Raw genomic sequence first — 13,441 nt, forward strand, 5'->3', positions numbered from 1 at the left:
ATCACTGGACTAATTTCCCTAAAACATTAGTACAAAATCATGACTGGTTTTAAATAAATTTCCATAAAATATTTGAACTATGGAAGGGAAGTACAGCTTTAAAAATTTAAGGAAGTGATGCTTTTCAATATAACTGTAAAATCTCCGTGCGGCAGTCGGGGTTTGTGCACACCTGCACGGCACGGCAGCCCTGCAGTGCTGTGGCCCATGGTCGGGGCGCAGGCTGGCTTTGGGTGGTGGTACCTGCCTGCTTTCCCTCCTCCTCCTGGCTGCGAATACACATTCTGCTTCCTTGCAGTTCAACAACATGCTGCTCTACTGCGTGCCCAGATTCAGCCTGGTAGGCTCCAAATTCACAGTCCGAACCAGGGTCGGCATTGACGGGATGAAAATCGTGGAGACGCACAACGAAGAATACCCACACACGTTCCAGGTGTCCGGGAAGGAGCGCACACTGGAACTTCAGGCCAGGTGAGGGGTGTCCCCGTCACAGAGCTCTCTGCAAACATGGAGGCTTCTCGTAGGACAATTTATGGCGGCCTTAACCCTGTGTGCAACAAGGCAGGCCCCAGGAATTGTTTTGGTAAAGTTTTATTTGAAAGGCAGAGCAACAGATGTGCGTACCCAGGGAGATTTCTCCTATCAATTGACTCCCCAAAGGCCTGCAACGGTTGGAGCTGGGCCAGGCTGCAGCAGGAGTCAGGAACTCCATCCTTCCAGGCACCCCATGTGGGTAGCAGGGACCCAAGTACAAGTTCTGAAGCCCTGCTGCCTCACAGGGCACCAGTTAGCAGGACCCTGCATCTGCAGTGGAGATGGGACTTGGCTTCAGGTACTTTGACACAGGATATACGCTCCTTCTGGAGCAGTTTCAACTCTGTCCCATTTGCTAGCAGGAGCTTGGTGAAGTACAGGCAGCAATCAAATGATAATGTGCCAGTGTAATGGATCAGAATGACTCACGTTAGTGTTGGGGACACGGTCTTTCTCACATCACTTGCTGTGCTAACGAGCTGCTGTGAGCCACTGCTCTCCACGGAGTCCCCCGTGGCCCTGCCAAGAAGGGAAGCACGTCTGGAAGGTGCAGGGATGACTCAGGCCCAGAGCCCAGAGGCTCTGTACAGAGCTGACACTCGACTGTCTTTTGGAGATATTTAAAGAGAATTTGCTTTGGGAGCCAGATGTGGCCTGGGTCAGGAGTCAGCCTCAGAAATGACCTCTTCATGTGTTTCCTCTTTCACATTCAGAAGGAAGAAAAGTGTGGCATGTTCGTTTTTTATAGTTCGTATTCAATGGTTTTCATTACTAAATGGAAATTAAAATTTGGTTGAAAGAGCTAGAGAGAGGGAAAGGCAGAGAGAAAGCTCTTCCATCAGCTGGTTCACCCCCCAGATGCCTGCCATGGCCAGTGCTGGGCCGATCCACAGCCTGGAGCCAGGGACTTCCTCTGGTTCTCCCATATGGGTGCAGGAACCCAAGGACTTGAGCCATCCTCCACTGTTTCCCAGACCATTAGAAGGGAGCTAGATTGCAAGTAGTTCAGCCAGGACTTAAACCAGCATCTACATAATGGTGGATGAGGAGAGGACTTGGTACAGTCATCAACTGGGATAACCCCATCACCGGGCCTCATTTGAGTCTTGGTTTTTCGTTTCCTGCCAACATGCACCATGCAAGGTAGATGATGGCTCACCTGCTTGGGTCCACGCCAAACATCTGAGAACCCTAGATAGTACAACTCCTGGCTTCAGCCCTGGTTGTTGTAGGTACTGCAGCAGGTAGGAGGTCTGGCTTTTAGAGAAATGTCTTCAAAAACCTGTGGGGGATCAGGCAGGGGACATGCCTACCAGGCCTCCAGCTTATCTCTGGGTGACAGAACATGCCAACAGACCCCAGCTGAGGGCCAGGACAGCCTGTGACAGGAAGGAGCTGCTGGAGTCCTCTACCAGGAGGACAATGGAGAAACCTGCCCTAAGGAGACAAAGGGGCTTGGCTGCACTCAGTGCCCCAAGCAGAACCATACACGTGGACCTTTAAAACTGTTGTGTCTTGCTTTACCTGTAATGGGTTAGGAATGGCACTGCTTTGCACCCTCCAGGAGTAAGAAAAGTTATCCATCACAGGAAATGTTAAGGCTCCCTAAGGCCTTACATGCATATTTTAGTTTTCAAGAATACTTAGAATCTTTTTTAAGACAGGCTATAACTAGTAGCCTTTAATAACTTTCATTTCTTTCCAGAATTTGGAAGGTTCTGTATTTATACCTGCAAGATGCAGAGCCTCTGGTGGTTAACCAGCGTGAGGGGCAGTATGTAGTAACGAACACCAGACTTAAGTCTTCCCAGGAAAATGTGTGTGTGCCAAGCAGTTAGTCCAGAACAGATCAGTTGCCAGAAACTTTTTAATTGGAAAGGCACAGTTACAGTGAGAGAGGGAGTGACAAAGATATCTTTCATCACTACTTCACACAGCTGTGGCTGGGCCAGGCTGAGCCAGGGGCCCAGAATTCCACCTGGGTCTCCCATGTGGGCTGCAAAGGCCCAGGCACGGGGCCATCTTCCTCCTCGCTCGAGTGAATGAGTGGGCAGCTGGACCAGAACCCCGAGGAGAACCCAGCATGGTGGGCAGCAGCAACCCACTGTGCCACAGCTCTGGCTCCAGAGATTTTTTCTGGTTCAGGCTGTACTAACTTTTAGGGCATTAAATTTTCTGGGAAGTAGGAACAATTTGAAAGTGTCGTTTTATTTATCAGTTATAATTCATTACTATCGTCTGCACTCAACTGAATTTTGTTTTGTTTTAGTTCTGAGCAAGACAAAGAAGAATGGATCAAGGTAAGCCTTATTTCTATTGATTTTTTTTTTCAGCATCAGCTATATGTTGTACATACTTATGTTTTTGCTTTCTATGCAGTCACCAGAGCAAGTTGAATTAATTTAAGGGATTTTCATCAGATCTTTAGTACTTCATCAATTTGCATGGGATATGGTAAGGTGTCCTCTGAATTTCATTTGTATTTCAGGCCCTGCAGGAGACTATTGATGCTTTTCATCAAAGGAACGAAACCTTCAGAAATGCAATTGCAAAGGATAATGATATGCAATCGGAGGTTTCTGTAAGTTGAATTAAATACTTCTAAATTCTTTTTTCTCTTTGCAGTTGGAGGAAATCGATGTAAGCATTTTGTTATCAGCTTTCTCCTTTTGCATGAGGCAGAACTAGCTAAGCAGAAGTCCTACAGTGGCTTGGCACGCATATGCTAATGAATGCCTTAAACTATTTTTAACATTTTTTTCTTACATGTATTCGAAACTAAAGAACCTGCAAATGTAGTTTTTTTCTGTTACAACTCTTTTTTCCCCCCTGTAGACTGCCGAGCTGGGGAAGAGAGCGCCCAGATGGATCCGAGATAATGAAGTAACCATGTGTATGAAATGCAAAGAGTCATTCAATGCGCTGACGAGGCGGCGCCATCACTGTCGAGCCTGCGGACACGTGAGTGAGCTTTCTGGGTTGGGCAGGCCGCGAGTAACTGTGCAATATAACCATCAGCTTAGGTTCACATGACTGCAGATGAAGAAAGAGCAATCAAAGGAGCAGAGGAAGACTTCGAACCAATTTTAATTAGAAAAAGGGGGACCCATGTGAAGGGTGAGCATTTAAGATGATGCAGAAGAGGTGAGAAAGAACAGATCCTTAAAAAAAGTGCCAGGGAGGAAAGGGCCTCGGGCACAGTGAGTTCAGCTGCTGCTTACATCAGCATCCCTTTACTGAAGCACCCGTGTGCGTCCTGGCTGCTCTACCTGCAGCCCAGCGAATACACCAGGAAATGCAGCTGAAGGCTGGCCAGGTACCTGGGCCCTTGCCACCCACAGGAGACCTGGATTGCATACCTGGCACCCAGTTTAGCCTAGGCTGTTGTGGCCACTTGGGGAGTGAACCAATAGAGGGACAATCTAATCTGCCACTCTGCAATAAAAGCAATCCTAAATAAACCAGTTACAACATACCTAATAAAAGGGAGGCACAAAGTACATTCCAGACAGTGGTTGGTCTGTTCTGAGTCTGCCAAAAAAGGTCCTGGGCAGGAGTGAGATAAGTAAGGGGAAATGTGGCACTAGCAAGTTGATAAGCGAACCAACAAAGAAGTCAGCATCCTTGAGACGACAGAGAGAGAACTGCCTCAGGGAGTAAGGGCAGGCTAGATGAGGCGGAAGAAAGTGTGTCGGTTAATGAAAAAATGGTTGTTTCTCTAAGTTCAAAGATATGTGGCCCTGTTTATCTTGCTACAAGAGAACTATAAATGTCAATGATGTTTGAACTTAGACTGCCAGATGTGATTCACTTTCTGGCAGTCTTAAGAGTCCAGTGGGTGTCCAGAGGAATGGACAACTAAGGGTGACTGCCTGAGATGTCAGGGGCACGTGTGTGTTGGTGTCACCAAGCACAGCAGAGAACCATGGTCCATTATACAAAGTCCCCAGTGCATGCCTAGGAGCGGGGTAGGTGACGACACGATAGTTACGGTGTTTGGTGCTGCCCAGTTCTAGCCCGTCCCCAGAGGCTTCTGAAGGCAAGTGAAGGCTGGAAGGCTCCACTGGCAGCTCCTAAAGGTGAGGTGAGAGGAAAAGGAACATCAGGCCCTGAGAAGAGATGAACTGGATTAAGGCATAGACACAGCCCTCTCTGTGGCAAAGAGGCGAGGCTACCTCCTGCAAACCAAGGCGCGATGGATGGATGGTGGGGTAAAGTTCACTTGCCATGTCACCTCACAGCATCTTCTCTTTACTGTAAGAAAGTAAAGCTTTATACTGAGCATCTATCAGTATCTAGTAAGAAGACTCAAAAACATGTTCAATAATAGCTGTGTGTTTCAAGGTCCCGATTCCTGGTTCATTCACTATTACTGTCATAGCTAACATTTAACAGTATTGATGCTACCTTTAAGATTTATTTATTTTTATTGGAATGTCAGATTTACAGAGAAGATAGACAGATTTCCCATCTGCAGGTTCACTCCCCAAGTAGCCGCAATGGCTGGAGCCTCTTCCAGGTGTCTCATGCAGGTGCAGGGTCCCAAGGCCCCGGGCCATCCTCAATTGCTTTCCTAGGCCACAAGCAGGGAGCTGGAAGGGAAATGAAGCACCTGGAACACAAACCGGTGCCCATATGGGATCCTGGTGCATGCAAGGCGAGGACTTTAGCCACTAGGCTACCGTGCCAAACCCAATAATGCTACTTCTGAACATAAGCTGCCCAAGGTGGGACCAGTCCTTAAACTGAATCACATGTGACAGGGAGGAGGAGCGAGGCATGTGGCCAGGCTGAGACAGGCACCAAATCAACCATTATGCCTTTTCTCCTAAAGGAACCATAGGCACTATCTTGTTCTGACTGAATGAATATACAAGAGTACCTCAAGTTCTTGGGAAATGGCATTAAAAGATGCTTGTTTTAGGAAGCATGGTGTGGTGCTGCATGTTAAGCCCCCACTTGGAATGCTAGCATCCTGCAGAAAAACCAAGTCCTAACAGCTCCACTTTCTGTCCAGCTCCCTGCTACTGCACCTGGGAAAGCAGTGGAATATGGCCCAATATTTGGGTCCCTGCCAGCCCTGCAGGAGACCAAGATGCACATGGAGTCCCTGACTCTGGCACGGTCTGCCCTTAGCTATAGCAGCCATCCGGGAAGTGAATCAGCAAATCGAAGGTTTATCGCTGTCATTCTGACTTTAAATAAGTAAGTCCTAAAGCAGGTTCATAAAACATGCTACTGAAGTGTGATACAGTTTCATTTTTAAAAAAGTTTTGGTACAAAGATTTTTAAACCGTTGTACTTTTTAAAAAAGCATTTGCCATGAACTCTCCCTTCCCTATTTTTTTGTAAATCTTTCAGTTAAATTTCACCTGAACTAAACATTTTTAAGATTTATTTGAAAGGCAGAGTTACAGAAAGGGAGGGAGATAGAATCTTCCATCTAGTGGTCCACTCCCCAAATAACGGGAGTGTCCAAGGCTGGACCAGGCCAAAGTCAGGAGCTTCTTGCAGGTTTTTCATGTGGGTAGACCTGGGGGTTAGAGTGGGAGCCTAGGATTTGGACTATCTTCCACAGTTTTTCCCAAGGCCATAAGCAGAGAGCTGGATCAGAAATGGAGCAGTCAATACTCAAACCCTGCCCATATGGGATACCAGAATTTCAGGCAGTAGCTTTATCCACTGTACCATAGCCCTGGCCCCTGAAGATTTATTATTCAGCTTTCAAATCAAAATGAAATGGGTAGTATACAAAATTTATCACCGGGTTTGCTTGAAATGCTTTCAGGTATTTACAAAGTGGCCTTCCATAAAAAACATTCTATGAAATCAGCTCACCTGGGTTTACACAGATATGACTAGTAAATCCCACAGTAATTTCATTGTGATCATGAGGGGGAAAAATGGACTGTTTTTTATCCTGGATCTTAAATACTGTGAACTGAAACCAAAAGTTGGAAATGCCATGCACGTTATTGCATGGTGGGTGAGCTGAACTCAGGGACAGTCAGACTTACAGCCTCGGGTGGGAGACCAACAATCCAGGCATCACATGAGTGTATCAGACACCATGCCATCAGGGCTCCAGCTTCTACCGTGTGCCCTGCAGGCGGCCGGGGATGGCTCCGGTACTTGGGTCCCTCACTGCTGCCCAGTCTTCACAGGAGACTTGTATTGAATTTGTGGCTTCTCCCTTAAGCCTAACTCTAATAGTAGATGGGAGATCTGTGGATCTGTTATCTGCAGTTCTTAAAAGGCACGCTCTTCTGGAAGTTAAAGTTTCCTGAAAACAAAAAAAACGTTTGAAGGCTGAGGCAGGCTGCTTATTCGAGGGGCACGGCCAGGGAATGGCTGTGAAGAGCAGCAGGGGAAACAAGCTTTGCCAGTCACACTGGAATTAGCAAGGCTGTGATTACAAATCTCCCCCGACCTCACTCCAAGAACAAAGGAAAAAGTAAAGGGTTTTAAATAGGGGAGGAACATACCAGATTCACTTGGAAGAGTTACACCAAGGGAGAAATTTCTGTCTGTTGGTTGACCCAGCAAATGGCTGCAATGGCCAGAGCTGGAGCCGCCTCTGTGTCTCCCATATGAGTGCAGGGGCCCCAGGCCTTAAGCCTTCTGTTACTGCCTGCCCAGATGCATTAGCAGGGAGCTGGATTAAGAGTGGAGCAGCCAAGACTCAAATTGGCACCTTACATGGAGGCGTAGAATGCTATGCCATGCGGGTCCGGCAGCGTGGCCTAGCAGCTAAAGTCCTCGCCTTGAACGTCCCGGGATCCCATATGGGCGCCAGTTCTAATCCCGGCAGCTCCACTTCCCATCCAGCTCCCTGCTTGTGGCCTGGGAAAGCAGTCGAGGACGACCCGAAGCTTTGGGACCCTGCACCCACGTGGGAGACCTGGAAGAGGTTCCTGGTCCCGGCATCAGATTGGCGCGTACCGACCCGTTGCGGCTCCGTTGGGGAGTGAATCATCGGACGGAAGATCTTCCTCTCTGTCTCTCCTCCTCTCTGTATATCCAGCTTTCCAATAACAATAAAATCTAAAAAAAAAAAAAAAAAAAAAAAGAATGCTATGCCATGGCACTGACCCTACAAGCAAACATTTTTAAAAGAGCATAGGACACGGGGCCCAGCGGCTAAAGTCCTCACCCTGAATGCACCGGGATCCCATAAGGGCACCGGTTCTAATCCCAGCTGCTCCATTTCTCATCCAGCTCCCTGCTTGTAGCCTGGGAAGGCAGTTGAGGATGGCCCAAAGCCTTGGGACCCTGCACCGCATGGGAGACCTGGAAGTCATTGGCTCCTGGCTTCGGATCGGCGCAGCACTGGCCGTTGTGGTCACTTGGGGAGTGAATCGGACAGAAGATCTTCCCCTCCTCTCTGTATATCTGACTTTGCAATATAAAAAAATAAATCTTAAAAAAAAAAAAAAAAAAGAGCCTAGGACAGGCAGGAAGCCACAGCAGTGATCCAAAGCAGGACACAAGTGTTTAGATGACACTCTCTGTGGGATTCTGTCCTATTACAAGCAGTGCAGTAGAGGCGTTGAGAATCACTGTGGGGTGGCTGAGGTCTGTACTCACTGTGGAGGATGCTGACGGTCCATGGAGAAGGACGCAGGGCGGAGGTCGGGCTGCAGTCTCAGATGGTGCCCTTCCTGCAGGGGCTGGGGCGGGGGGACGGGAGCCCCTCACAGCAGCACCTACCCTGTGGTGGAGATGGCTCAGTCCAAGTAAAAGCTGCCTTTTCCCTTCATGAGAGGAAAAGCCAGTGCCTGGGTCAGTGTTGCTATCACATCCACTCGTTATCCTTTTCCGTTTCAGGTGGTTTGTTGGAAGTGCTCCGATTACAAAGCTCAGCTTGAGTACGACGGTGGGAAACTGAGCAAAGTCTGTAAAGACTGCTACCTCATAATAAGCGGGTTCACAGACAGTGAGGAAAAGAAGAGGAAAGGAATCCTAGAGGTGTGAAGTACTTCCTATTTGCTGTGTATCAGATTTTTAGAGAATGCTGAGATTACTACGAAGAGTACCAATCTATTCTGTTATCTCTCTTAACATTTGTACTTTGGGGTCCTGACCGTACATAACATTAAACCAACAGCATCTGAGAGTGAACTGCATTAATTTTGTGGTTGCAGCCCTCAGCAAGTGTCGGACTATTCATTGACATCTCTAAGGCTAAAACGCTTTTCAGATTTCTCTCCATTATAAACCATTGCATGTTTTTCAAATTTGAGGTACTGTCTTATTACCTGATGAATTCATTATGAATCTCCGTTATTATGGTCATTTAACAGTGACAGTAATCTAACTGAAATATTTTCAAGTGCCTCAAGTGAATTTCACTTTCCCATGCCAAGGGAGTCATACAACATCTTACAGCTGAAATGAGTTTAAAGTCCAAAGATACTAACAGTGTAAGGAATTACCTTAGATAATGAGGCTTTTGTAAAGAGCCAGTGGATGCTATGGACCAGGTGCATGGTTTGAGGGCACAATGGCCCACAGTGAAAAGGTCCATTCCAAATGCGCCCCTGGGGTGTGGATGTCACCTGGAAAGCAGCCCCTCGTGGGCTCCCCCAGGAACACAGATGGGTACAACACAGCAAGTCATATAACTTGTTGAGTTTCAGGTTGTTTCTGAAATAAAAATCTCCAGCTAGCTTTTTAACCAATTACTTCTTGGGGTATGCCACAAAGTTCCTGCAATGTGGAATTAAAAGTAATTTTGCACCAAAAATAAGCTTTTGAAATGCATGCATTTTTTTATCACATGCATTTCTCATGAAGTTTTTGAGGACTTACTGCTTGTATTCTTGGACTTCAAAAAGTTTTTGAATCAAAGTACTTAGTTTTCAACTGAATTTTCCATGAAGTTTTGGATCTGTTCTGCTATTTAAACCATGGTCCTCAGAGATAATGGAATTATGATTTTTTTAGTGTTGGCATGGGAATTGAATGGGGTAACACAGATACTGAGCTGGGAAATGCCCACACCATAAGTAGTGAGTAAATTTTGTAGCTATTTAGATTCAAGAACTGGTAGTGATAGAGGACTTACACAGTTGCACGTGGGTCTTTTTGGACAGCATCAACTGGCCCGTGCACTGTGGAAGCGTTTGTTGGAAGGTGAATCACTTCTGCTTGTGGTCCACTGTGTTCCTTCGTCTCCTCTTCTGATTCTTCCAGATTGAATCTGCTGAAGTGTCAGGAAACAGCGTCGTGTGCAGCTTTCTTCAATACATGGAGAAGTCAAAACCCTGGCAGAAAGCCTGGTGTGTCATCCCCAAGCAAGACCCTCTTGTGCTGTATATGTACGGCGCCCCTCAGGTATCTAACCCACACGCACCTGGTAGGTTAGAGGGAGGCAGGACAGTCCAGCCTCTGCCATCACCCCCGCAGAGAACACGGGCAGCTTCACTGAGTTGCACAGACTGGGAAATAGAGGAAGGGCCAAGTTAGTTCAAGCTGATTGACTCTAACGACTCTAGGATTTGTTGATTTCTAGTTGAAAGGCAGATTTACAGAGAGGAGCAGAGAGATATCTTCCATCCACTGGGTCACTCTCCAAATGGCACCCAAGGAGCTGGACTCACCTGAAGGCAGGAACATCCTCTGAGTGCCTCACATGGATCCAGTGCATTCTGATAGGAAATGTTGGCATCGAAAGCAGTGGCTTAACCTGTTGTCTGAGCACCCATCCTTGAACGCTTGACTTATAAATGACTCTTTGGAGATGGCTCCGTGACTTACTAGGTTAGGCTACTGTGTGATACCCAGCATCCCATATGAGCACTGGTTCGAGACCCAGCTCCCTGCTAATATAGCTGGAAAAGCAGCACGGATGCCCTGAGTGGAGTTACTGGCTCCAGCTTTTGACTTGGCACAGATCTGCTATTGCAGACATTCGGGGGGTGTGAACATGCAAATGCAAGACCTCTGTCTCTGAAACCGCCTTTCTAGTGAGTAAGTCTTTAAATAGATGATTCTCACAGATTACCATTTAAAGTATTATAGTGTCACATTAGACAGTTGGCACCTATATACTGCAATAGTAGGAAACATTTTGGCACCATCAAGATTCCAATTATAAATCTTAAAAAGAAAAATGATTTTGTGTTTGGCTCAGTTAGCTAATCCTTTACCTCCAAGTTCATGTCCTGGCTTCTCTACTTTCAGTCAGCTCCCCGCTTATGGCCTGGGAAAGCAGCAGAGGATACCTAAAGCCTTGGCACTCTGCACTCATGTGGGAGACCTGGAAAAAACTTCTGGCTTCAGATCAGCTCTGACCATTGCAGCCATTTGGAGAGTGAACCAGCCTTTTTGGAAATCTGCCTTTCCAATACAAATAAGTAAATCTTTCCAAACACAATTTTTTTTAAAGATTTACTTATTCGATTACAAAGTCAGATGTACAGAGACGAGGAGAGACAGAGGAAGATCTTCCGTCTGATGATTCACTCCCCAAGTGAGCCGCAACGGCCGGTGTGCGCCGATCCGAAGCCGGTAACCAGGAACCTCTTCCGGGTCTCCCACGTGGGTGCAGGAACCCAAAGCATCGGGCCGTCCTCGACTGCTTTCCCAGGCCACAATCAGGGAGCTGGATGGGAAGTGGAGCTGCCGGGATTAGAACGGGCACCCATATGGGATCCCGGGGCTTTCAAGGCGAGGACTTTAGCCGCTAGGCCACGCTGCCAGACCCTCCGAACACAATTTTTTAAAGGCAGATTCATCCACTGGTTCACTCTCCAAATAGTTGCAGTGGTTGGAAGTGGCCCAGTCCAAACCTTAGATCCAGGAGCTTGCTTCCCATCTCCATGAATGCAGCAGCCCAAGGCTTTGGGCCATCCTCTGCTGCTTTCCTAGGCCAGAAGCAAGAAGCTGAATCAGAAGTAAAGCAGCTGGGATTCGAACCAACATCCATATTGCAAGCTGAGGCTTAACTCTATGCCACAGCACTGGCCCCCGGAGTACACTGGTCCTCTTTTCTCTTATTCCTGTTCTGAGAAAATGTGAGTCGGATCAGAAAGGAACCCAGGGAGGAAGGAGGAGGAAAGACTGGGGAGTTGGGGACACAGTGGCTCAGCAGGTTAAGTTCCACCTACCAGTATGGAGCAGCAGTTTGAGCCCTCGCACCTCTGCTTTCGCTCCAGCTCCCTGCTAGTGTCCCTGGGAGGCAGCAGGTGATGGCTAAGTGCCGGAATCCCCGAGATGCACTTCAGCGATCTGGATGGAATCCTTGCTCCCCCTTTCAAATGAAAACAAAGATTTAGGGGATTTTGCTTTTTACTCTCTAGGACAAGTAAAGGGGAGAGAGAATTTAAATCAATGTTCCATTTACATTGTTCAGTAGTTTTGACAATGGAATGCATGGTTCTGAGGTCAATCCACAGGAATAACTGATAGCGTTTAGATACACGGAGCAGCACCAGGTACTGAATCCATGCAACTCTTGTTTAAGAACAGCATAATTATGAAAATACTTTCTGTGTACCTGTAGCATTTTTAGCCTGTGTCTACATTAACAGCTAGTAACATTTTTATTTTATTCAACTTCTGTTTTCCCGATGTCTTTTTCCTTGCCACTGAATAACTCAGCAAACTCAACTACTTTTGATGCTGGGATCCCACTTAACACTTGCTAGTTTTAGATACTGAGATGGCTCTTGCTCTCTTCCCTTCTGAGCAAGCCCATTCGGTGAAGAAGGAAGACTCCAAGCTGACTTAGATGTCAGCTGTCCTACTTCATGCAGCCAGGGTCACTGTTGCCCACACGTGCAGGCATGGAGCTACTCACCAGAGTATTCTCCAGGCCCGTGGACAGCCACAGGGAGGCTCTGCCTAGGGGACAGAGATCTGCCCACAGTTTCTCTCTCCAGACACCTGTGGGACTGGGCCCTGGCAAAGCCTGGCCACTCTCAGTTGAGGTCTCCCACATGCTGGCAGGGTTACAACTCCTTGAGCCATCTACTACTGCCACCCAGTGTGCACACCAGGAGGAAGCTGGGATCATGAGCAGATGCAGGCTGCAGGGGTCCCAAGCAGCACAGCCATAAGCCCACCCCAGGAGCAGGGGCATGCAGGGCCACTTCACGCGCATCACGCTCCATGTTCTTCCCTCAGGATGTCCGAGCACAGACCACCATCCCCCTGCTGGGCTACACTGTGGATGACATGCCGAGGAGCGCAGACCTGCCACACAGCTTCAAGCTGACCCAGTCCAAGTCTGTGCACAGTTTTGCTGCTGATAGTGAGGAACTGAAACAGAAGTGGCTAAAAATCATCCTCTTAGCTGTCACAGGTGAGACTGCCGATGGTCCCAGTGAGCACGTGGCCACCATGGACGATCATCCTGAGCCTAAGAGAAAGTCTGAGTGCTGAACTCCAGACCAGCCCCGGCGTGCAGAGGCTGAAGACATTCCCAGCTCTCCTTCCTCACCTCCTAGCACTTTATGTTGAAAATACAGGCTCCTCAATGCACCTTCGGGCAACTATTTTCCTATATTGATGTATTCTTGGTGAAGTTACAGTGTAGAGCCATTGTCCTGATAAAGTTTTGAAATAATGTGAAAATGGAATTTTTATGAGCTATCTCTTGATTATGTCCTTTTGTCTTGAAGGAAATGGTATCAATAGATTACACCACTACCAAGTTAGAATGACCCACTTTCACGTTGTCTTTCACACATAGGACCTATGAGAAAGATATACCTCTATGTTGCCAAAATAGATCTATGATGAAAAATACAGGAACAGTTTAGGCTGTTGTATTAACTTATTTAATTTATGAATCTCAAGCTGCCTAGAAGATACGTTAAAGCAAAAAAAGGACAAGCTGTTGGTACTCAAACTTTCAAGTTAGTAGCATAAGATATTGTCTTAGTATTTCTAGAAAAACACG

General features: G+C 47.2%; 1 protein-coding gene across 3 annotated transcripts in view; it reads left to right on the forward strand.

The window, feature by feature from the left end:
- The window catches only part of FGD4 (FYVE, RhoGEF and PH domain containing 4), a 136,406-nt gene extending 123,293 nt beyond the window's left edge, over positions 1-13,113 (forward strand). For all 3 annotated transcript variants that reach the window (XM_058655653.1, XM_058655652.1, XM_058655651.1), the window contains 7 exons: positions 299-471; positions 2,804-2,834; positions 3,023-3,115; positions 3,370-3,495; positions 8,362-8,502; positions 9,730-9,870; positions 12,664-13,113. In XM_058655653.1, the coding sequence (XP_058511636.1) occupies positions 299-471; positions 2,804-2,834; positions 3,023-3,115; positions 3,370-3,495; positions 8,362-8,502; positions 9,730-9,870; positions 12,664-12,921 (963 nt within the window). In that variant the 3' untranslated portion in view covers positions 12,922-13,113. The remainder of the gene's footprint in view (positions 1-298; positions 472-2,803; positions 2,835-3,022; positions 3,116-3,369; positions 3,496-8,361; positions 8,503-9,729; positions 9,871-12,663) is intronic.
- Positions 13,114-13,441: the final 328 nt, after the last annotated feature.

This window comes from Ochotona princeps, chromosome 27 (genome assembly GCF_030435755.1).
Source record: "Ochotona princeps isolate mOchPri1 chromosome 27, mOchPri1.hap1, whole genome shotgun sequence".
In the NCBI taxonomy this organism is placed as follows: domain Eukaryota; kingdom Metazoa; phylum Chordata; class Mammalia; order Lagomorpha; family Ochotonidae; genus Ochotona; species Ochotona princeps.